Source organism: Vicia villosa, unplaced genomic scaffold (assembly GCF_029867415.1).
Source record: "Vicia villosa cultivar HV-30 ecotype Madison, WI unplaced genomic scaffold, Vvil1.0 ctg.000759F_1_1, whole genome shotgun sequence".
NCBI lineage: Eukaryota > Viridiplantae > Streptophyta > Magnoliopsida > Fabales > Fabaceae > Vicia > Vicia villosa.
The window spans coordinates 343,239-368,119 of record NW_026705340.1 but is presented as its reverse complement, the minus strand read 5'-3'; the positions used below and the strand labels follow the sequence as shown (position 1 = coordinate 368,119).

At 33.8% G+C, this 24,881-nt stretch overlaps 4 protein-coding genes across 5 annotated transcripts; 3 read left to right on the top strand and 1 right to left on the bottom strand.

Moving 5' to 3' along the window:
* The first annotated feature begins 219 nt into the window (after window positions 1–219).
* Window positions 220–5,390, top strand: LOC131631054 (synaptotagmin-5-like). The gene is made up of 14 exons (XM_058901818.1): window positions 220–511; window positions 602–676; window positions 770–877; window positions 992–1,024; window positions 1,130–1,219; window positions 1,342–1,458; window positions 1,691–1,828; window positions 2,083–2,490; window positions 2,656–2,790; window positions 3,527–3,745; window positions 3,904–4,185; window positions 4,301–4,438; window positions 4,597–4,899; window positions 5,039–5,390. Exons 1-14 carry the CDS (start codon window positions 293–295, stop codon window positions 5,258–5,260), a joined length of 2,487 nt encoding a protein of 828 aa, XP_058757801.1. The 5' UTR covers window positions 220–292; the 3' UTR covers window positions 5,261–5,390.
* Window positions 5,391–5,533: 143 nt separating this feature from the next.
* LOC131631056 (uncharacterized) lies at window positions 5,534–9,363 on the top strand. Its single transcript, XM_058901822.1, has 2 exons — window positions 5,534–6,168; window positions 9,168–9,363. The coding sequence occupies exons 1-2, from the start codon at window positions 5,626–5,628 to the stop codon at window positions 9,201–9,203; spliced, it is 579 nt and encodes a 192-aa protein (XP_058757805.1). The 5' UTR covers window positions 5,534–5,625; the 3' UTR covers window positions 9,204–9,363.
* Window positions 9,364–9,425: 62 nt separating this feature from the next.
* On the top strand, window positions 9,426–16,679 carry LOC131631055 (CRM-domain containing factor CFM3, chloroplastic/mitochondrial-like). 2 transcript variants are annotated; one of them, XM_058901821.1, is made up of 10 exons: window positions 9,426–10,071; window positions 10,593–10,971; window positions 11,056–11,186; window positions 12,287–12,625; window positions 13,098–13,236; window positions 13,321–13,613; window positions 13,817–13,912; window positions 15,145–15,308; window positions 15,469–15,546; window positions 16,389–16,679. In XM_058901821.1, exons 1-7 carry the CDS (start codon window positions 9,529–9,531, stop codon window positions 13,844–13,846), a joined length of 1,854 nt encoding a protein of 617 aa, XP_058757804.1. In that variant the 5' UTR covers window positions 9,426–9,528; the 3' UTR covers window positions 13,847–13,912; window positions 15,145–15,308; window positions 15,469–15,546; window positions 16,389–16,679. The 2 variants fall into 2 exon arrangements, with proteins under 2 accessions (XP_058757804.1, XP_058757802.1); XM_058901819.1 differs by having other exon boundaries at window positions 13,817–15,308.
* Window positions 16,680–17,602: 923 nt separating this feature from the next.
* LOC131631053 (uncharacterized) lies at window positions 17,603–23,738 on the bottom strand. Its single transcript, XM_058901817.1, has 7 exons — window positions 23,583–23,738; window positions 23,412–23,489; window positions 19,809–19,847; window positions 19,158–19,727; window positions 18,985–19,077; window positions 18,114–18,299; window positions 17,603–18,036 (listed from the first exon to the last, which is right to left on the bottom strand). The coding sequence occupies exons 1-7, from the start codon at window positions 23,673–23,675 to the stop codon at window positions 17,911–17,913; spliced, it is 1,185 nt and encodes a 394-aa protein (XP_058757800.1). The 5' UTR covers window positions 23,676–23,738; the 3' UTR covers window positions 17,603–17,910.
* Window positions 23,739–24,881: the final 1,143 nt, after the last annotated feature.

The window sequence follows — 24,881 nt, the reverse complement described above, 5'->3', positions numbered from 1 at the left end:
AATGCATGTAATATTATGACTACTTAGCATCGTAAGTTGGTTTTGAGACATTAAATAAAAATAAGTAACTTCCCACCGATATTTGTCACTCCTCTAACCGTCTAACGAATTAAATCACCGACATTTACGAATAAAATAATTAGAAAATAAACTTAAGGAGACAATTTTTTCTGTTCCAAGACACTGATTATGGAACCCAAGAACAAATTCTCAACCACAGAATTGGGTACCTTTTCTTTGTGTCACTCAAATTAGGTACAAAATAGTATTCCATTAATATGCATTTCTTGCTATGCTATCTTTCCTTTTTCAATTTCTGAATTTCTCAATGAGGACTAGTAGTAAGAATTTGGAACAAGCTTCAGTCAAGTTGTTAAAGTTGAAGGATAACAACAATTCACGGATTTCATTCTTTCTCATTCTCATTTTCATTGCTTGCTTTATTCACAAATGCCTCTTCTCTTTCTCCAATTGGTTCCCACTTGCACTTGCTCTTTGGGCTTCTTCACAAGTAACCAATCTCTCTCTCTTTCTTTCTTTTTTTCATGTGCTAAGTTATTGAATTAACATCAATTTTGTTGTGTTGGTCTTTGTTTTGCAGTATGGGAATTACCAGAGGAAACTACTTGAGGAAGACTTGAACAAGAAATGGAGTCGTATCATAGTCAACACCTCGGTATTTTTTCGCTAAATTCTCCCTTTGTTATTCTCATGACTGCGCTCTGTGATGCTGATTTCAACTTGTTTTCTTTGTACATACATTATATAGCCTGTTACAACATTGGAACAATGTGAATGGTTGAATCAACTGTTGACGCAAATTTGGTCCAACTATTTTAATCCTAAGCTCTCAAATAGGTTATCAGCCATAGTAGAGGTGAACTTTCCCTCTCTTTTATTGCACATTTGAAGTTATGACATACATGAGAAAATTGCTTCAATGAGTGGGGCATTAAATTAACTCATCAATTTTGTTTTTCTTGTGTCTCAGAAACGTTTAAAGCTGCGGAAACCAAGATTTATAGTAAGTTACAAAACATTCGTTTTTATACGTGGAAGAGTTACTCATTTGTTTAATAAAAAAAGTTTGAACATTCGTTTCAATATACTAAAGAAATAATTTCTGCAGGAAAGAGTTGATGTGCAGGAATTTTCACTTGGATCACGCCCTCCGAGTTTGGGCCTTCACGGGGTTAGATGGTCAACCTCTGGTGATCAGGTTTTACTTTGCATCACAATTCAGATGTCATTTGAAATTTCTATACAACTTTATAGATGCTTTGTTTATTTAAGGTCTATGACTAATGCCTTTTTAATATAGAATTCTATTGGTATTAACAGCGAGTCCTGAAAATGGGTTTTGATTGGGACACAAGTGAGATGAGCATTTTGATGGTTGCTAAGCTTTCCGTCGGTGCTGCCAGAATTGTGATTAACAGTCTTCATATTAAGGGCGATGTATGTGAAATAACACCCTTTGCTTTTATGATTCGTTGACATGCACTAAAGCTATCTATATTAAATGAAGTAGCAAAAATATAAACAAGAAGGTTATGATTCGTTGACATCTATTAGTGCGATTACCTGTACACTGCGGTTTTGATGGAAATTTTTGTGTTCATACATTCCTTATGTTCTGAGGCATTGCATGTCCTTTTTCATAACCTATTCGTTTCCGTTATATTTGCAGCTTCTTGTGACACCAATTTTAGATGGAAAAGCACTTTTGTACTCATTCGTATCAACACCTGAGGTTAAAATAGGAATTGCCTTTGGAAGTGGAGGCAGCCAATCCGCCACTGAGTTGCCTGGTGTTTCTCCTTGGCTGGTATGTTTCACAGAATCTAATTTGTCAAAATTCAGAGAAAAATTTGATGTCTATAATTTTTGGTGCCATCGGAAAAAAGTGAATCTGAATCTGTTGTCTATAAAAATTGTGTCCATTTCTTATTTTGCAACATATGCTCATTTAATCTTTGAACATTCCCTGGTGTTTCAAGTGTCATTTGCTAGCTTTCTCTCTGAATTTTCCCATGTTGTATCACATGATGTTTCATGTAACAGTAGTGACCTTTCATTCAGGTTAAACTTTTTACTGACACTTTGGTAAAGACCATGGTGGAGCCTAGACGCCGCTGTTTCAGTTTGCCTGTAGTTGATTTAAGGAAACATGTTGTTGGCGGCATGGTATATGTTTCAGTGATTTCCGCAAACAGACTTTCTAGGAGTTCCTTCAAGGGGAGGCAACAAAATGGCACAACCAATGACTGTTTAGGAGACAACTTGAGTGACAAGGACTTGCAGACATTTATAGAGGTAGAAGCAGAGGAGCTGACAAGGAGAACGGGCTTGAGCCCTGGTTCAGCTCCAAGATGGGATACAACATTTAATATGGTTTTACATGATAATACAGGAATAGTTCGCTTCAATCTTTACGAGTGCCCCCCCAACAGTGTGAAGTATGACTACTTAGCATGTTGCGAAGTTAAGGTACTGTCACCTCATAGATGTTTGTTTTTGTATGCTAGCAATAAGATTATTAATCGGCTGAAAATAAGCATATGTTTTGTGGACAATAAATTTTATTTTTAACACCGATGCAGTAAAGCTTATGATATATATTTAAAGCTAACCTATTTCTTTGTCTATGTGAAGATGAAGCACGTGGAGGATGATTCAACAATAGTGTGGGCAATAGGGCCAGATTCTGGTGTAATAGCAAAACATGCAAAACTTTGTGGAGAGGAAGTTGAAATGGTTGTCCCATTTGAGGGGGCCAACTCAGCAGAGGTACAATATATGCCCATCTGTCAAGCTTTCTTTGCTTTAGGATCGATACAATTTTGTTATCTTACATTAGTAGTGTTTGATTTTCATCTTGTTACAATGTGTGGGTTGAGCCTAACTCATACCTACAAAACCGGCTTGTAAGATGAGGATTGCCTCCACTTATAAACACATATTCAAACCATATATTGTCCTATGTGAGATTCTTAACACATCTAACCATATACTGTCATTCTTCTTTCCTGATTAGAACACATACACTCTTCAAGTACTAAGAAACAAGAATCTGACTACATGAATTAAGTATACCATGTCTCTTTTGTATGGCCACAAAATTCTCCTAGAAGCTTAATTCGTTAGATGTAAAATAATATGGTTTTTATATATTTAAAATGGAGTGGTAGAGATTCATATTAATAGGCTTTCTGGAGTAATGCTTGTAAGTTGAAACTGCAATAGCATTTTGTTATCCTATGGTTGTAAGTTGTATCAAATTTTTTGTATTTTGTGATTTCTAAGTCAAGCACTCTTTTAATGTTACAGATACTTGTGCGGCATAGTTTTCTATTCTTTCTGTTCTAAATTCTAACGCACTTTTCATGATTGAGTCACTATGAAATTGTCCTCACAGAGCATTTCCCTCTTGAAAATGAAAGTATTTATACCTTTTTCTAACGAAAATAAAATTTAGTAAATGGAATGTTTCATCCTTCTCAACTCTTTTGATTCACTTTCTCAGTTAAAGGTGAAAATTGTAGTAAAAGAGTGGCAGTTTTCTGATGGTTCTCATAGCATGACCAACCTCAGTGCCAGTTCTCAGAAATCACTAAAGGGATCATCAAATCTTCTTTCAAAAACTGGAAGGAAACTTAAGATAACTGTAGTCGAAGCAAAGGATCTAGCTGCGAGTGACAGATTTGGAAAATTTGACCCTTACGTTAAGTTACAGTATGGAAAGGTGAGAGGTACTGGTTGTCTGTTTGACATTTTAAGTCTTACTGCTTTGACGTATATTGATGAACTGAGGTTTCTAATATATTTGTATTGACATGTACTTTGATGCAATGTAAGTTCATAATAACACTTTAGCTGATTCTATTATGATAATCTGTTTAGGTTGTTGTAAAAACAAATATTGCTCCCCCTCCTACTACTTCAACTCCTGTCTGGAATGAAACTTTTGAAGTAGATGAGAAAAATGGTGATGAATACCTAATTGTAAAATGCTTTAGTGAAGAAATTTTCGGAGACGAAAACATTGGTAGTGCACATGTAAATTTGGAAGGACTCATGGAAGGGTCAATCAGGGATGTATGGATCCCACTTGAAGGAGTTAGTTCTGGTGAATTAAGACTTAAAATAGAAGCAATTAGGGTGGACAGCAAAGAGGGATCAAAGGTATACTTCTTAAACCGGAAAATAATGATTCTCTTAATAATGCGCAAAGCTGAATTTTCACAACTATGGCATGTTAATTCTTCTTAAAACCCCAACTCCTTTGGAATGAACGTAGGGTCCAGCTTCGGGCACGGCCAATGGTTGGATCGAAATTGTTCTTATTGAAGCGAGAGATCTTATTGCTGCTGATCTTAGAGGGACAAGTGATCCTTATGTGAGGGTAACCTATGGAAACTTGAAGAAAAGAACAAAGGTTAGAAAACTTCATACGAAGTTCCTCTTGGATAAATTATTGTCCTTGTATCTGCTTATTGTGTTATACTGACATGACACATTTGATTGATCACATAACTGTTATTATTTGTTTCGCATTTGTAATGTTTAATTTACTGTGACATTATTATCCGGTAGGTTGTACACAAAACTCTGAACCCTCGTTGGGACCAGACCTTAGAGTTCCAAGACGACGGAAGTCCCATGATACTGCATGTGAAAGACCATAATGATTTCCTTCCCACATCATGTATAGGTGAATGTGTTGTAGAATATCAAGGGCTTCCTGCGAACCAAACGTCTGACAAGTGGATACCTCTCCAAGGAGTGAAAAGTGGTGAGATTCACATCCAAATCACAAGAAAAGTTCCAGAGATGCAAACGAGACAGTCTATAGATTCTGAACATTCTTTGACTAAATTACACCAGGTTCCTAGCCAGGTAAGGTTGTCTTGCATTCAGAATTTTGAACAATTCCACTTGTTTTTTTATTCTGTGAATTATTAGAATTTAGAATTCTCATTTTCATTACAGAATTTTATTCTCATATATACTGTTGAAATTGAACGATATATATCAGATAAAGGAGATGACGAAAAAGATACGGTGTTTAATAGAGGAAGGAAATCTGGAAGAGTTGTCTACAAGTTTGAGTGAGTTACAAACTCTAGAGGATACACAAGAAGGATATATAGCCCAGTTGGAGACGGAACAAATGCTTCTCATCAGCAAAATAAATGAACTGGGCAAAGAGATCATCAAGTCGTCGTCTTCTTGTTCCCTTAGCAGAAGTGGAAATTGATCCTTATCAGCATTCTACCACTATTTAACATTGTTATAATCTGACTTATTATGTATTAAATGTAAAATACAGCTTGTAAGAATAGTCACGGACAGATTTTATACATGTTATCCCAATCTTCTCCTGGCAACTCTCCACAATCCACACAATGATAGTAGTATATAAGAACATGTATTATTGAAGCATTGATGATTGTAATAATAATATTATATTTTATTATCTGATCAAAATAATTTTATATTAAACTCCATGAAGAAAAAAATTTTACAATAGTTTGCTAACACCTAATTCAAGTAAATTGTGATAAGAAACTCTCACCCGGTAAGGGAATCATAAAGTTTTGAACAAGTGTGATTGTATCATCAATGAAGCTATCATCAACACTGAATTTGAACCCTAACAGTTTTCAATCCAAATTCAAATTCACACTTTCCATTCTCAACTCTTTTTCTTTCTCTTCTCTCTCCAACCACGGTACCACCCAATTCAATCGCAATTTCAACAACAACGCCATCGACAGAATCCTTCTCCGCTTTCGCACTTTATCCGAACTTTCCAATCATCATCACGATGAACCTACCCGAACCCTACCGCCACATCAATTTTTGCACCGACAATGGCTTCGCTCCGATGACGCGATTTTTCCATCGGAGAACAACGAAGAGAAAGTATTCAAGAAGAAAAAGAAGAAGAACGAAGTAATGGCACGGTGTTTGGCGGAAGAAGAACTGAATCGATTGCGAACAATCGGAATGAATCTCAAGGAGAAAATCAGTATCCCTAAATCGGGTCTCACGCGTCCTGTCCTACACAAAATTCATCATCAGTGGAACAATAGCGAGTTGGTGAAGCTCAAGTTTCATGAGTTTCTTTCCCAGAATATGAAACTTGCTCATGACATCGTTCAGGTACCTCTCTTTCTTCCTTCTTTTTCATCATCACCATCGTGGATACCTGTTCACATTAATATTTATCCTATGCTGCACACCATAGTTTTCTAATAACTTTTAAATAAATAATTATATAAAAAAAGTAAATTATTAAAGAATTTATCATATATTAAATAAATATAAATGTATAATTATATTAAAAATATTTTAAGAAGATAGTATAATTGTAGTGTGGATTAAGAAGTTTCCGATTGGGGCTTAAGTATTATCTAAGAGAGGTTGAGCATCGTATTTGGTATGCAGAGAGAAAGTTTTTTATTTTGTTATTTTTTATTTCAACTATTTTCAATTATTACTTGGACAAAAATGGCGGCTTAGTTACTATTTTGCTTCAAGTGGTGACTTTCATTTAAGCATAAAATCATGTTCATATGGAATATTTCATGATGAAATGGTTGGGAATAAAATCATGTTCATATGGAATATTTCATGATGAAATGGTTCGGAATCGAGCTCTTCTAAAAAAATAATTTACCGAAAATATTTCTACTAAAAATACATTTTAAAATTGAATTTGAAAAGTTGGATGGTATTTATCATGTTTTAAATTTTTAAAATAGAATTTAGAAAGTTGTGTGATACTTATCACCCTTTCTCTTTTCAAGAAAAAAAGGTGAAATTTCCAGGATACTCTAAAAAAAACCGTTTCAAATTTCAATTAAGTTTGTCATTAATAAATTATTATTAACTATACTCTCTATTAGTAATTATTATATTTCAATTCCGTTTTGACCGCGTGTTAGATTATTATTATTATTATTATTATTATTATTATTATTATTATAAAAACATAAGCAAATTATTATTATTATTATTATTATTATTATTACTTTAATAAAAACATAAGCAAATTATTATTATTATTATTATTATTATTATTATTATTATTATTATTATTATTCTATTTTTTTCTTTTTGTTTGAGGATTGTTTTTACTTTGAATTAAGTTTTTTTTTAGTTTTGGTTATGAAGTTATGAATATGATGATAAATGGTATATCGAAAAGTTTGCGTAAAATAAATAGATTCCTTAAAAATATGGAAAATAAAGTTTGACTATAAAATTTGAATTATTGTAACTAATGGAAAGATATCTCTAAAATAAAACAAAAAGAATGAAACGATATCACGTCTAATATGTCCACTTTCATAACTATTGTATTTAATATTTTTTATATTTTCAAATATTGTGTTTACATATTAAAATCTACAATTAAATAATACATTAATTTAATTTTAAAATCTTCTAATTATTGTGTTTAATAGTAAAAGATGTTGATAGTTAATTTACATTTAATTAGAAAGAGTATTATCCAACAAAAGATATTGCAAAATTCCAATCATGATTAATTTAATATTTTTTTTTGCAAATCAATCCGTTTAAGATGTTTGTACATAGACTTTATTACTAAAATAAATATTGTAGTCATTTACTAAAGTTTTATTTAAGTTTTTCTTTTTAAAATTTAGTAATGCATTAACTATGATTAAAACTACTATTAAATTATAATAAATTATATTAAAATTTCAATTTATTAAAAAATGTTAATTTTTTCTATGATAAAATTATCATTTATACTAAAAAGTGTTGTAAATATTTGTATATGATAAGAGAACATGAGACAATTATGATAGAAACATACATAAACTTATTATGAAAAATAGAAAATTGTCATTCTTTTTACATTTCTACAATTATATATTATCATTTTATTTAATTAGTACACATAATATCAACTGAGATTTCTTAACTCATCTGAATTGACGGGTAGATGTGAAAGCATCTATGAGATACAGTTATTGACAGATTATTTTGACGGGAACTGTCATACATTTTAGGTTTGAAAAAATGAGCTAATATCTCAAATAGGTTTAATAAAATTTATTCTCTAAGTATGTTTAATTTCTTAATTAAAATTATATTCCTTTAAACTTATAAATAATATTTTTTATATTATAATAATATGCATTAAATGTAGAAACTTTTAAGCATTTGACGGGAGCTGTCATACATTTTATATTTGAGAAAATGGGCTAATATCTTAAATAAGTTTAATTTTTTTTAGAATTAACTCATTTGGATTCAACAGAGATTTCTTAACTCATCTGAATTGACGGCTAGATGTGAAAGTATCTATGAGATACAGTTATTGACAGATCATTTTGACGGGAGCTGTCATAGATTTTAGGTTTGAAAAATTGAGCTAATATCTCAAATAGTTTTAATAAATTATATTCTCTAACTATGTTTAATTTCTTAATTAAAATTATATTTTTTTTAAACTTATAAATTATATTTTTAATGTTATAATAATATGCATTAAATGTAGAAACTTTTAACCTTTTGAAGGGAGCTGGCATACATTTTATATTAGGGAAAATGGGCTAATATCTTAAATAGATTTAAATTTTTATAAGAATTAACAAATTTGGATTCAACTGGGATTTCTTAACTTAACTCATCTGAATTGACGGGTAGATGTGAAAGTATCTATGAGATACAGTTATTGACAAATCATTTTAATGTCTATATTTTAACTATTTCTTTTGTTACTGTTTTATAACATTGAAGTTATAAAAATAATTGACGGTTAGATGTGAACGTATCTAGATACCAATTATTGATTGATCATTTTAATATCTATCTTTTAACTATTTTTTTGTTACTGTTTTATAAAATTGAAGTTATAAAAATAATGGTACGATTTATTATAAATATGAAGTTGATACATATTATTAATATATAATTAAAATTACGTGAATATTTATGAACGACATAATAAGTTATATCATGTTTGATATTCCTAACACGTGAATTAAAATTTGATAAATGATTATAAGTTATAAATATATTAATGTTACTCATTCTTTGTATCTATATATGTTACACACTTTATTTATTTTTAATTCCAAAGTTTTGATAAATATAAATCTTATTTTATGCATTTTACTATGCAGGTATATGCTGCAGGCTTTGTTACTGATTGGTTCTGATAATTTAAGAATATAGTATTTGAAGATTGTATCATCTATATATTTTATTGTTATATTTAAAGAGCTAAAAGTTTAGATGTATTATTAGCACTTTTGTTGTTAACTATTAAGTTTTTGAGATTAACATGACTAAGTTTGGGTTGCATTTTGGTTAAATATATATGTTTGATATATATAAAAGAACTTTTCAAGTCATAATTAAGTACATGTAATCTGAAGTCCCGCCGCCAGACCCGTCCCGCCAGACCCGTGGGATAGCAGGGGTTTCCTACTAGTTAAGAAGTGAAAGGTTAACCCAAGAAGACGTTCGAAAGTGTATCAATCAATGAAGCTATCATCAACACTGAATTTGAACCCTCTCACTTTTCAATCCAAATTCAAATTCACACTTTCCATTCTCAACTCTTTTTCTTTCTCTTCTCTCTCCAACCACGATACCACCCAATGCAATCGCAATTTCAACAACAACGCCATCGACAGAATCCTTCTCCGCATTCGCACTTTATCCGAACTTTCCAATCATCATCACGATGAACCTACCCGAACCCTACCGCCACATCAATTTTTGCAGCGACAATGGCTTCGCTCCGATGACGCGATTTTTCCATCGGAGAACAACGAAGAAAGGGTATTGAAGAAGAAAAAGAAGAAGAACGAAGTGATGGCACAGTGTTTGGCGGAAGAAGAACTGAATCGATTGCGAACAATCGGAATGCATCTGAAGGAGAAAATTAGTATCCCTAAATCTGGTCTCACGCGTCCCGTCCTACACAAAATTCATCATCAGTGGAACAATAATGAGTTGGTGAAGCTCAAGTTTCATGAGTTTCTTTCTCAGAATATGAACCTTGCTCATAACATCGTTCAGGTACCTCACTTTCTTCCTTCTTTTTCATCATCCTCATCTATGAGATTTTGAGTTTTGGTATTTTGAGTTTTGATCAAAATACCTGACTAAACATGGCAGAAATTGTCTGATGCAATTTCTAATGGCGTTCGGTCACATGATTAATGATTTTAATCCACGCAGTGATTGTGGACTAATGCAATTGCAGCTATGTACCACCGACACCTCTAAAAAAAGGTGGACAGTGTGGTCGGACACCTGCACCCTGCACCGACACTTGTGATTACGTTTAATTCATTTTTTCGATTTGTTACTGGTGTCCCTGTGTCGGTGCCGGGGTGGTGTTTGGGGTGTCCATGCTTCATAGGTTGCGGAGACTACCGCATTAGCAATATTGCGGTTGCGGACTGTAATTTAAAACCAAGTTGCACACATAAACATTTATTATTGTATTGAATTATAGTGTTGGTACTACTAGTAAGATTATAGCATTTTTTTTGTGTTGAATAATTTGTCAACTCTAATCTTGTAGATTTGTACAGCGTCGAACCGGAGGAATAGTTATATGGAGGTCAGGAAGTGTTATGTGGGTGTATCGCGGAGACAACTATCAAGGGCCAACAACCAATACCAAACATAATTCAAAGAGTGAATCGGTTGTGTGGAATCAACAACAGCATGATAACATGACGCCCGAGGAGATGGAGTTTAACCGGATGCTTGATGGTTTGGGTCCTCGTTTTGTTGATTGGTGGGGTACAGGAATACTTCCTGTTGATGCCGATTTGCTTTCCCCTATAGTTCCTGGTTACACAACACCTCTTAGGCTTCTTCCCACCAAAATGCATCCGCGACTCACCAACGACGAGCACGCAAAAATGCTGAAACTTGCCAAAGCTCTTCCTTGTCATTTTGCCTTGGGTAAGCAAGACTCGTCTGCCAAACTAGTTTATTGAATTTGTCTTTCCATTTGCTGATATGAATATTGCCTTGATCTTTATGAAGGGAGAAATAGAAATCTTCAAGGTCTAGCATGTGCTATTCTTAAGCTTTGGGAGAAAAGTTTGGTTGCAAAGATTGCTGTCAAGCTTGGTGTCCAGAATACCAACAATGAACTGATGGCTCTGGAGTTGAAGGTTTGTTATCTACAGTTCCCTATTTGGTGCTGATTGCATGTGAAGTTTTGTGTGTGAAGCTGAATGCATCAAATTACAAGTACTAGTACTGACTGTTGAATCAAAACTGTGTAATAGGCTGCAGAGCTTCATTTAAAAAATTGTGAAAGCGATTTTTAGAATGTTACAATTAAGAGTCTTCAAAAGCTTTGGCTATGCTTTTATTTGGTAGTTGGTACTTACGACATAAGATAAGAGCCCTTCCATAAAAAACCAAAGAAAATATACACAAAACTAAACATAAACATATTTTAACAATTAATAAACCTAAAATAAAAAACTCAGCAGCTTTTCCGCTGTATCATATAAACAAGTTGGATTGGAGTCGCCACTGAACTCAACTGCCGGAAAATGCAGCCAGAGTTAGCGCATTGGGCGTCAGAAACAGCGAGATAGTCGTCCAGGTTTTCCCTATTTATTCAGATTTTCCTCCTCTCTCCTCTAGTGCTTGCCAGGATTCGATTCTTTGGAATACTTTTTAATGAAGATGCATAGCTGGTTTTTGAAGTATGACATGTTCATGTTTAGTGGCTAATCTGATTTTAAAATTACAGTATTTTTTTTTAAGATTAAAAAAATAGGTTCATAGTTAGAGATGTTTAGAATTTTGTTTTAATGGAAATTGGGAGCCCTTCCAATCACCCCCACCGGGCCTATGGTCCAATGGTGCATTCTTTTGCTCCCTTGTCATGATCTCACTATATTCTGAAGAAAGAGAATAATGCAGCAGTTTTATTGAATTGAAAAGTTTTTCCTCTGGTCCAGAAATTAACCAACTGCTAAGGAATAAGTCTTACATTGTAATATATCGTGGGAAAGAGTGTAAGCTTCACATAAGCGGAAAAACAACTTTCGGTCATATTGTGAGCTATTTATATATAAGCCCTTCCAAACAGTTGCCTAATTGTTTGTAACATAAGATAGGATAAGCCTAGATAAGTTCTTCAAAGTACCCCCATGGTAACATGGTGCATTCTTTTGTTCCCAAGTCAAAATTCTAAGAAATGAGAATAATACAGTAATTCTATTAATTGATTTGAAAAGTATTTTCTCTGGTCCAGAAATTAACAGGAGGTACCTTGCTGCTAAGGAATAAATATTACATTGTAATATATCGCGGGAAGGATTTCGTTCCAGCTAATGTGGCTGCCATTTTATCGGAAAGACAGCAATTGATGAAACAGGTGCAGGATGTTCAGAAGAAGGTGCGATGCAGAGCTATTGATGTAACTGGGGAAAATGAAATAAATACCCAAGCAGGATTGTCATATGAGTTCAATGAGGCTCAAGCATTCCGGGGAGGGGAAGTATCACCTGTAGAATGTGAGAAGATGATGAAAGAGGCTGCTGAAGCGAGTAATGTTAGGCTTATGAAAAAAATGGAACGCAAACTAGTTGTTGTAAGTATCTACTTGTCTTAAGAAGTTAATCATGGTTGAGAAATTAGTTATGTTTTTATTGAGGATACTTGTTGGAATATAAATCATTAACAGCTTTCTTTAAAGGGGAAAAAGTTTTTTAAATGCATATATTAGTCTGCAAATTACCATCAGATTGATGTTGTGTCATGCCAAGAGGAACTGTTGAGAAGTCATTATTGTCTTAAATTATTATTTATATATCAGTACCTTGAAATTTAGGTTTCCAAATCTAATCAATTAGGATATCAATTAGTTGGAGTGTTACAACTGCGGTACATGTGTGATTGTTTGCTGTTATCAACTTGCTGTATTTTATTTCAACTTATACTTCAATAAATTTATAATACTGCACATTCAAAGGATAGAAAGAAATATCTTAAAGTGTGTGATTTCTGTTTTCTTATGATCATTTAATTAAAAAATATATATTTATTCTTATTTTCACCACTAGATACATGAAGAGGCCGATGTCAAAATAGATGCATCTCTGGTTCCAGCTAGTCCTGATAATAGGAGGGAAAAAATCACAGATGAAGAACGTGTTATGTTCCGTGTGGTTGGTTTAAAAATGAAGGTGTACTTACAACTTGGTGGGTAATCTTCAGCTGTATGATGTATCAGAGTTGCTACATTGCATTGATGTAAAACTGACTGCTGCTTATGATACTCTGTAGGTACACGTGTTGTTTTTGATGGTGTCATTGAGAATATGCATTTGCATTGGAGGCATCGAGAGCTTGTTAAATTAATAACAAGAGAAAAAAACCTTGCTTTTGTTGAAGAAATAGCTGGTTTACTGGAATACAAGAGTGGTGGTATACTGGCAGCAATAGACAGACTTCCCAAAGGATTTTCTCTTATTTACTATCGTGGGAAAAGTTATAGGCGGCCAATTACTCTCCGACCTAGAAACCCTTTAATGAAGGCAAAAGCATTGCAGTGTTCAACATCCATGCAACGACACGAGGTTTCTACATTTATATGACAATTGCAAATACAATTTTCCTTTTTATAGTTCAGTATCTTAGAGAATATTTAGATACCAGCTTTGGGATCTGTATGGAAATGCCTAGTATTGTATGTGGTTGTTTGTATATCATCTGACAACCACATACAAAAATGGTTTTTCATTATAATGGCAATTGATTATCTGCTGGTTGTACTTTACAGAGTGAGGATGAAGGCTTATCATCTAGGTGATTTTGATGATAGTTGAAGAAAGTTATTGGGATGACTAAGATTTCAATCTCTTTGACCAGGAAAATGGTGGGTTTCCCGGCATTTTACAGTTCTTTCTTTCAAAACCTTATAGGTTTTATGCTACCTTTATGCAAATATGTCAACCCGCCATCACAGAAGATGGTGGATTTCTCCTTTGAAGGCGGGTTGATATATATCACTCAAACTGTAAAATGGGGGGAAGGAAGTGGAAAGAGGGCGGAAGTAACTTGCCCTAAAAGTATATTCAACTCCTAGACCGTTATATGCCCAAACTAGCCCAAACTAGTCTTGACTAGGAGACAATATTTTCGAGACACCAAACTAGTCTCACATTGTTTGAGAAATGAGATAAGAATAATTTATATAAAACACTCATATTTCTCAATTCAACTATGTGTTTTTCATAAATGACAAACTGTGACATATTCTCACATTTAAAGCAGACAATACCTCATGATCCTTGTAGTCAACGAATTTGAGAATAATTGGAACATACTCCAACCAACAACCTTTCCTCAAATTGAAATTGTATGATACAACTATCTATCAAAAATATAACCCCTGACCCCTCATTTTTTTTAAAATAATAATATTTAGTCATGCATGCCTTACTAGCAAAACTAATTAGGTAGAAATAAAAAAAATAGCATTGTCTTTGTTTTATTCACGTTTGAATTTTTTGCAAGCAAATTATTGCTTCTATTCTTAAAAGCCTGAATGTATTGATTAACTTGTTGCTTTAGTATGTGTTTGTTTCTACGATAAAAATAGTTAATTTGGAGTAAATTAGTGCTATAAAACTGATTTTAACTAAAAAATGAGTTAAAGATAAAATAATTTGGTTTAATAAATTCTTGCAAAAAAAAATGAATAATAAAATTTAATATAGAAGTAAAGTTTAGACTAAAAAAAGTATAAATTTTACCTTCAATTAAAATCAACCCTAAAAATAAAATCAACTCTAGTTAAAAGGAACCAACATGTCAAAATCAATTATATACTTGTAGAATCAATTCTAAATTGCTCCAACCATAAAAAGAATTGGAATTGATTCCAAAAAGTAGTAGTGAATACTTTCTATGAATTTAAATCCAAACCTTTCACTAATTTTGTATTACTTGCCATGAATAGAGAAGGAAAAATTCTACCAACTTTTCTTCTTTAACGTCCTACCCTTCTTGTTTCTCTTACTTTTCTCCTTTGCTCAACAAAAATAAAATTCTAAATTATCAGCATCCTAAATCCTCTTGTTTTCCATTTCTGCGTGTGTGGTGAAGTTTGAAGTTTGTTCGATCGCACACTACACACACATCAACAATCTTGACTCAAGATGATGCGGGAAAAGCCGAAAATCGAACTGCAAAAGTGTAACGTTGAGAAGAATCAGAAATCAAAAGGCTTTCAGATTGAAGGTCTCAAAATCACATGCCCCATCTACAAGGTTTGTTCATTTTCCTCCTTCTAAATTGTTGTAACATACAGATATTTAGAGATATTAAGAAAAGTGTTGCTTTTGCGGTGCTAATAGAAGAATTCATCAGCATTCTTTATTCGCACTGATTGCATAATTCTTTCTAAATTGTAACTTTCATTTCATGCAGTGTCAACAGATTCATGCAGAGTTGATAATGGTCATTTATATTTGAACAGTAACCACTACTGTGATTTTCTTGATTAAGGTATAGAGCCATTTACCACTACTCTCATAACTCAACAATATTATTCATTTTTTTGCTTTTCTTTTTTAATCTCTACTAGTACTTACAATTTATTAGCATATATAACTAAAAATCTAATTGTTACTGATAATATAAATAAAGCTTAGTTTTCTATATGGTTGTGGGAATCTCGCTCTAACTTGCAAAATTGAATTATCTTGCGATCTGGCAACTGACCACCTATTTCAGTCGCACAAAGATGGAGCGCCTAACTCTTAGATAAAGATTTTAAATTCTGGGATCTACCGATCAAACTATCCCTTTTTTTTACCCATTTTGATCAGATTATCAAATAATTGAATTCAGACCCCTTAACAATTGTGCACACATATTTTAGGGTTTTTGAGCTTACAATATTTTAAATGAGTTTTTGAGAATTAAAATAAAGATTATCCGCAGATAAAAATCTTCTGAATTCTGAAAATTATGTATCTATTAATCATACAATGAATAAATTTTTTTCCCATCATCTATCATTTATATAAATTCAAATCAAAAGTCTTCTATTATGTTTATTTTGGATAGAATATTTGTTATGGATGATTAAATTAACGAGAATTTTATGTTAAGGTTAATCTTCCTAGTCATTTCGATAATTTTGTCAATTTGTTATGATCTTATGATTTATGCATTTTTTATACCCTAATGATCTTTATCAAAATCCCGATTTTAACAACCATATTATCTAGTGCAAGAAAACATAATTGTAGTAAACAAACTTACTTCTATTTATTCCTTTTCACTAAAAATATATCTGCATATTTCAATATTCTTGTATTTGATTTTTACTATTAATTATGCAGAAACTCGTCAACTAATGCTGGAGAAAGTGATGTGTTAGTATATAACTCACATCTCCCAAACTTTGAAACCACTAACTTTCCCTAACTTTAGTCCATTTTGATAGAGATAGAAGAGAAAAGGAGAGGGAAATATGATGTAAGAGAGATGAATCTTAGAGAGATATGGAGACAAAGTTAGAGGGAAGTTCTCACCAATAAGTTAGAGGATCCATACCCCTACTACTGTGTATTCATGTCTAAAAATTTTCTAAAGACAAACTTTAGTAAATGCTATTAGATGTTGTGAAGTTATTATGTCTTATCCATTTTGTATGAGTATATAGAATTTCGAGAAGAATGGTGCACTCAAATCGTTGGTAAAAGAAGTTTTGAAATCATATTGGCTTTGAAATCTCAATAGTGTGGCAATATTTGTGATTTCATGATTTATAATGTTGTGCAATTATAAAAATGTAGTGTACCAACCCATATATTTCTCGAATTTCTGTGTGCTTGTGTATATAGTTTGGATTTTTTTTTTTTAACATGCACACATAACAGCATTAGTTTTTTTCTAACTTATCAAATTTAAGACTGATTTGTTTTAACTTTAAATATTTATTTTTTAAATGTGATTTTTAAACTATTTTTTAAATAGTAAAAGTTTTTTATAATTTTTTTTAAAGATTATTGAATAGTATAGTTTTTTATAATATTCAATTTATACTATAGTTTTTTATAATTTAATACTAAATGTTTTATATTATTGAAGACTAAACACAAATTTTTCAAAAAATTATATTTCAAAAATAATTTTTATGAAAAATTATACAAAATAACTTCAAATTTAATTACTTTTTTTAAATTTCTTTATCCAAATTAAATTATATTAAAAGGGTTAAATAGCTAAAATAAAATATTAAGAAAAACTATTTAAATCAATTTTTTATTTATAACTTTTTTAAATAAAAAAATCTTTGTAAATTATTTTTTAACAAAAAATGATTAACAATATCAAAGTCATTTTAAAATAATATTTAAACAAACATACATTTAGCATAGTTAGTATAGAAGGGGCCGTGGAAATTTTCTTCACCTACCAATGCCTAAAATTTATTTTGAAAATTCTCAAAATTCACGTGCTAAATGTCAGACTTGTTCTGTAAGGGTGTCTATTTTAAATCACAAAATCCTTTTTGAAATGAACATTTCACATATCGATTAGTCAATCAGTGTAAAAAGTTTTAAAGATGACATTTTACAGCTCTTGAAGAGCTTCATCATCTCACATTCAACAGCATTCTGCAGTAAACCATTTTGGTGTTTATCCTTGACCTTTGTATTTAAGGTGGTGTCCTACCTCTAATCTAAATTTTTCTTCATAAAAATGACAACATCCAGAAAATAATATGATTATAATTTGTTACACAATTTTTGTATCACCAATAAAACCTAATCGCCTGCAACCACTTCGAACATTGATAATAGAAGAATCTATGCTACATTAAGAGGACTGGGACTACCAGTGTGTTTTCGTATTGCATTATTTACGCAACATCAGCTGCAGTTGCAACACTTGATTTCTTTGTTCCGGAGGCAGAAGATTTATCTGCTCCGGTGTGAGACTCATGACCTGCTGAAGCAATGCCTTCTCCATATCTGGGGTCAACTGCATTTAACAAAGGAGAGAACATCAATAGACTGCAGGACAATTTCATGACAATAATGCTAATTTACAATTATTACCGCAGGAGGCCGAAGAGACTGATTAGCAGCACCCATCTGACCAGAAACCATAGATGGTGGTCCCGGAGGACCAGAATGCTGTGATAGATTTTCTGAAGGACCAGGCATCCAAGAAGACCCTCTATCAATTTGCATTGCATTTCCAGCTTGACTGCCAAAATCAGACCCGAAAGGCATATTTCCAACCTAACATACAAGCATGACTTAGCACCTGAATAACCAATTACTATCAAGCAAAAAGTATTGTTAAAATCATCATGACTGATACGGCTTTTCAAGCCGTTTTACTTATTTTGCTTCTTTCAGTTGAATCACCAAAATGAACTTGGTTTTAGGCAAATGCCTGTGCACTAGTTAATTAAACAAAACCGATGAGCTCAAGTCAATTGTGAAAATCAAATGGGCAAATGATACATTTGTCCGGGATAAATGGTGTACATTTTTATCTTCTGTTATTAATTGGTTTCAACTTTTCGCATTCAGCCATGATATTCATCTGTGTAATATGGCAGCAGAGCAGAGCCTGGCTGCTATAAGACTTCATAGCCTTACATTTTTCAGCACTGGAAGTGATTGTGGCTCCTATCTCAGAAACTAGGTTCTGATGCAGGTGGTATTATCTTGTATATATATTTTTGACACCCCACTAGTGTTATTGGAATCGGCTACCGGGAGCTGTAACTCGGGAATCAGGATAGATAACTATGGTTTCATGTTTCAACAATCAATGAAGTGACGAGTCATAAACTCATGATGGCAACGGGAAAGCATTATAAAAGCCATTTGATGCCCCAGAGCCAAATCACTAACTCATGGTACCAAAGCAGTTTTCAAATCCTAACTATCAGTTGTATTTTCTATCTTGACATACCTGATAAGGTGACTGAGATGATTGCGGATTTTGTAGTGGTGCCTGCCCCAGTGGGAACGCAGATCCAACATTAGAAGGAGGTTTTGCACCAGGCTGAAAAGTTCATCAACAAATACTGTTATAGCTGAACATGTCATTAAATCATAAATTGTAAAGTGAGATATTTGGCTTACATGATACATGGGTTGCGGATGATTGTGAGAAGCACCACCAGCATGTTGAAAGCCTAAGTTTGCACCCATTTGTGGGGGATATTGGGGATGGAAGGTTTGCACTGAAGGTGGTCTGAGCTGTGGTGGCAGTGGTGGTTGCATAGGCATATGTGGAAATCCAGGTGTCTGCAATGGTTGCTGACTAGAGGCAGTTGGCATTTGTGTTGGATGATGTGGCTGTGAAGATGAATGAACAGAGGGTGGAGGTATCTTTGGAAGTTGTGATGATTGTGGAACAGTTGCCGGAGCCACTTGCGGAGTCAGATGTCCTTTGGGATGTTGTGGCATCTGCATAGAATGTGCAGCCATGGGCTGAGACTGATGACTCGTTGCAGGAACAGTAGAATAAGAAACTGGCACTGAAGGCTGGTTTTGGTGTTTCCTCGGAGGAATATGAGTGTGAGATACGCCTGCTTGATCCTGTGTGCCACCCTTTCCAGGCAATAATGGGGCAGGCTGAACGCTTGGCTGTTGTGTTGGCTGTACTGTCTGCTGACTGTTCTGCGGAACCACTGGCTGAGCTTTCGGAACCTAGAAACAAACATTACTTAACATGTAAATTTCTACAATAGAAGGTTGTGAAAAATGACATCAAAATATTGAGAGAAATACCGCTTGTGGCGACTGCACCATTCCAAGCATGATTTGTGCCTGATTGACAAAACAAAATGGACAAAAATTCTCAAAGTTAAGCAAATAACTAAGGAGGCTGAAGCCCATGAAATAGTATTTAAATGAGATTAGTTTAAATTTTAAAGATGTGTTAAAATTTCATATCAATAGTTGAAATGTCATACTTTACCGTCTAAAGTAAAATCTAACTTCAAAGGGACCAAATCCAACTCAAAGAACATTGGTGAATTAGATAGAAACATCATGTGTGAAATGGGACAGCCTAAAAAAATCTTCATGTGTAGAAAGAACATTGGTGCAATAGATAGAAACATCATGAGTGAAATGGGACAGCCTAAAAAAATCTTCATGTGTAGAAAGAAAATTTTGCTTTTTCAAGTAGTGTCATGAGGTCAAGCATAAAGCAAATTTGCATCATTTAATAATCAAACTCAATAACTATATAGTCAATGGCATCAAGAAGTGAACTATTAGAAGTTTCAAATGATTTGAATGATCACTAAAGAGTAAAGAATGATTTCAATTTGTATAAACCACTATATAATAAAATTGAATGTGGTAGTTTTTCTTTTAAAAAAATGAATTAATACGCTCTGAGCAAGGCACAAAACGTGCAAAGAATACAACTAAACTGTAACAGAAGCGCCACGTGTGGTGGGTGAGTCAGCAGCTAAGGTGGAGGAAAAGGAAAGGAATGCGGGTCAGAATGGCCAACAAGTTACTTGCAGATTATATGATAGGGGATAAATAGTGGAATGGGGAAATGTGTGAGAGCATGTCTTCTTTTTCCTCTAATTTTCTTCTCTCTCATCTGATTCTCTTCTCTGACATTCCTATCTCAATTTCTGGGTACTTTTCCCTAGTTTTTTCACTGCTGCAAGTGGAAGTGAGGTTATTAATACAAAAGAACCAGCATTCCATTTATACCATTGCTTAGAACACAAGATTGAAGGAGCAGAATATGGAAGTAGGCAGAAATAATAGAGAAGAATTATGCAGATCTGCAAGCTCAAATTCGGCGACTGGAAGTTGGCCACCAAGCTTGGTCTGATCGCATGGTAACAGTGACCACAACCCAGAAGCAATGTTAGATAAACTCAATGAAGTCATTTTGCTCCTGTTATAGAAATCCCAAGCTCATCCACCTCCAACCATGGCTCTCTGTGAATTCAACTGAAGAGGCATCATGCCCTGCTTTTCATGTAAGGTACATTAAACTCGATTTCCCTCATTTTGATGGAAAAAATGCCATAGGATGGATTTTAAAGGCATAGCAATTTTTTTAGTATCATAACACTCCCGGTATGGAGAGATTAACTGTTGCCTCAGCTCAATTGGATCAAGAGATTGTTCCTTGGTTCCAATTGTGGAGGAAATTTACTAGAGCTCTTGAATTGGATTTCAGGCCATCACCATATAACTGTCTCCGTGCTGCAGTTTCAATTGATCAAAAATGGAATGGTAGCGGAATACTACTTCAAATTCACATCCCTAGCCAATCACTCCGAGAGAGTGATCAACAAACCACTACTGGATTGTTGCTTGAGGGGCTTACAAGAGGATATTAGTCATGATGTTGAGTCCCTTTCACTAATCACGGCGGTACGTGCGGTGGCTCTGGCCAATTTTTTTGAGGAAAAATACCATGCCATAACCAAACACCAAACAGACTTCACCAAAAGTACAGCAGCAACAAACACAGACCCACCATAAATTCTCCAATAACCCACTCAAATCAGGCAAACACCACACTTACATAAATCCAATTTACTGCCAATATTGCCAACATCTACTAGCAAACTGCTGACCCAAAATGCACAAAACCAGACCCATTAAAATGATGTCTGCAGCAGAAATTCAACTTAGGAGAGAGAGACAAAGGACTATGTTATTTCTGTGAAGAAAAGTTTTCTTACTCAAACAAGTGCCCAAACTAACAGACCCTGAACCAACTGACTTGGAAAAACAGACTGAGAGTATCATTACAAATGACCTTCACCTATCCATGAATGCCATAAAAGGAGGTGGTACAGGTGTGGGAGGTCTATTCGATTTGCAAGACAAATTGGTCATATTCCAATTCAAATATTACTAGATGGTGGCAGATCTGAAAAAAATTTGCAGCCAATTGCCACTTTTTGAAACCTATTGAAAACTTGCCTAGTTTCAGGGTTTCGGTAGAGAATGGTCAAACAATGCAAACTGAAGGACGGGCGGGGAAATTATCTGTGCATGTTCAGAATCATGAGCTAGCAGGCTCCATGGCACTTATTTGTGTCTATAACTATAGCTGGATATGCTGGGGTTGGACTGAACCCAGCAAGATGCTTAGGCCCGACACTTCTTCATTGAGGATCTTTATGGAATGGACATTGAGGTTTTTGGGCTGGTATTTTCTTGGCCTGCTAAATATACTACAATGTCTCTATTAATCTACCAAAAGAGGGTTTGGATTGGGTTGATGGAGAACATGATGTCTTACGGTTGGCTATGGGTTCTTGTGAGAGTGTCTCTGCTAGTGCAATCAGAAATGATAAATGGTTGTGAAACAACATAGGGTTCTAGGTGAAACTGAAAGTATGAAAAGAAGAGGCGGGTTTTTTTTTTTTTGTTATCACTGTATTGGACAGCAAATAAATGTTCTTTTGAGGAAAGCAATTTTCACTTTTTCATACACTTGAAAACATGAGAACTTTTTTCTTTTTTGGCAAAAAAGTCATGTGGAATTGTACAGAGTGTTGTCGATGGCAGATGGCGGTCCATGGCAGAGAGCCAAAATCCCGCCATACTGACCGCTTTTGCGACGCCATTATAGAAAATTATGGCGGAAAACCCCACAATATAAGCTTATATTTACCATTGCGACTAGCCCAAAAACCGCCATGTATATCCGCCATAGCAGCCATGGCATCGGTATTTGATAACACTGATTGTACTTTGTACAGTACTTAAATAAAACATGTTGCATTATGTAAATCCATATTAAACTGAAGTGGAGATTGAAAAGGTAATGAGTATGAAATCCAGCCTTAACTAATGCACACATTAGCCAGGAATTAAAGTTAACACTACCTAGTTACCACTAAGTAATACTGCATAGTTATAAGTTATTACCAGCCAAAACTTGTAAACAGATCAAACATAATCCCGATTACAAGCCAAAACATACTACAACGCAAATATTCTGTAGAGCATATCTAAACATTCTCTCATCTTATGTTTTATTTTAGCCTCCAGCATCGAACCCGTGTTTCACTAGTTTATATTAAACCAAAGCCACTCCAAAGCTAATCGTTATGAGCACCCTTACTACTCCTCCAACATGTAATGTATAAATAATAATACCCTTAAAATGATACCACAACAGCACTCCTTGCTTCCAATTGAAAGAAGTTACATAATTGTTGTTAACCATACTTTCATAAAATGAAATTTAGGGTTTTATCTTATAACCGAAGCTTAACGCGCTAGAGGAAAATAACAGCTATACATCTAATCACTAGAAAATTCAATTTAGGGTTTCATCTTATGCAATGCAATCAATTGAGAACTAGCATAAGCAATTGGAAAAGCGCAAAAAACCTGAAAAAGTGATTTTGTCAACATAGGGTTTTGAATGAGGATCTGCCTAGCTTGTTTCTGGTTCTGCTCGATCAGATTCTGAATCGGAAACAAAATCGAAAATGTTAGGTTTAGCAATAGCACGTAGTAATTGGTTCGTGGAGAGTGAAAAAGAGTATGCAATGTTGTTACCTTCATCTGAGACATGATATCGTAAAGCTGATTCTTTGACATTCCGGCGAGGTTCACCGGTAAAACCTCGCCGCTCGCCTGTTTTCCGGCCATTGCTCAGCGTTTGTATGCAAAATACTGTACAGCGTTTCGACGCACAACCAGAGTTTGTTAATTTGTATACTTTATTATTTATATTCATTATTTATTTTTTTCCTATAACACCTTAATAATTTATTAGTTTCTACTTTCTACTTTATAATTAATAATTAAATATATTATTTAAATGGCTAAATTATAGTTTTGGTCCCTCTGTTTTGGGTTTTCCACGATTTTGGTTCCCCTATTTTCTTTTTAAACAGTTTTGGTCTCATCCCAATTTTGATGCAACTGTTCATGCACTGTTCATGTACGGACATGTACTGTTCATGCACTATTCATGGACAAAATTGGGATGGGACCAAAACTGTTTAAAAAGAAAATAGGGGGACCAAAATCGTGAAAAACCTAAAACAGGGGACCAAAACTGTAATTTAGCCTATTTAAATTAATAGTTACTAATAATATTGGATTGAACTTTAAAATATTTAAAAATTTTAATTAAGCAAATGGAACTCTCTAATAATTTGATACAATTAAATTAATTTATCGGCATTATACAAATAGTCAATGTGGATCGGCCTGGATTGGGTGTTTGTTTTTCTCCAATTTTATTGGGTCGTTTTGGTTGGTCTTTGTAATCGGATGTGAAACTAGAATTATTGTTGTAAATTTGTTGAGAGCAGCCTCAAGAAAGTCTTGTTCTGACGTTCCGCGACAATCGTAAGAGTTTTTTGGGCAAATTGGGAGACACTTGAAAGAGGGTAAGTGGTCGTAGGAATACGTGCATTAAATACTAGTTTCATCACTAAGATGTTTTTATAGAGGTCTCTCACGTCAACCTAGGCCTCTAAGATAGAGAGTCGGTGATATTAGAACGTTTGAGTGTACTAGAGTGTCGGTATCGATCTAAGGTTGAATTTGGGTCGTTGATCACATCTTTTGATATTTCATTTATTCTTGGTCGTAGATCAAAATGCCCCATATCTACCTATAAATTGAGGGAATGTGATTGATTTCTCTTTTGGTTTTCTTTGCTTCAAAGTACTATGTTTCTTAAATCTTTCAAGGGATCATCATGTTTCCAATGATCTTCCTAGTTCATTAGATATCTCTGTTTTTGCGATATTTTTGGCTCTTTGGTGGTTCTATTTATTATTCCCTTGAATCCAACACATACTCAAGGCACCACTCTCTTCCTTTGTCGTTTTGGTTGCTTGT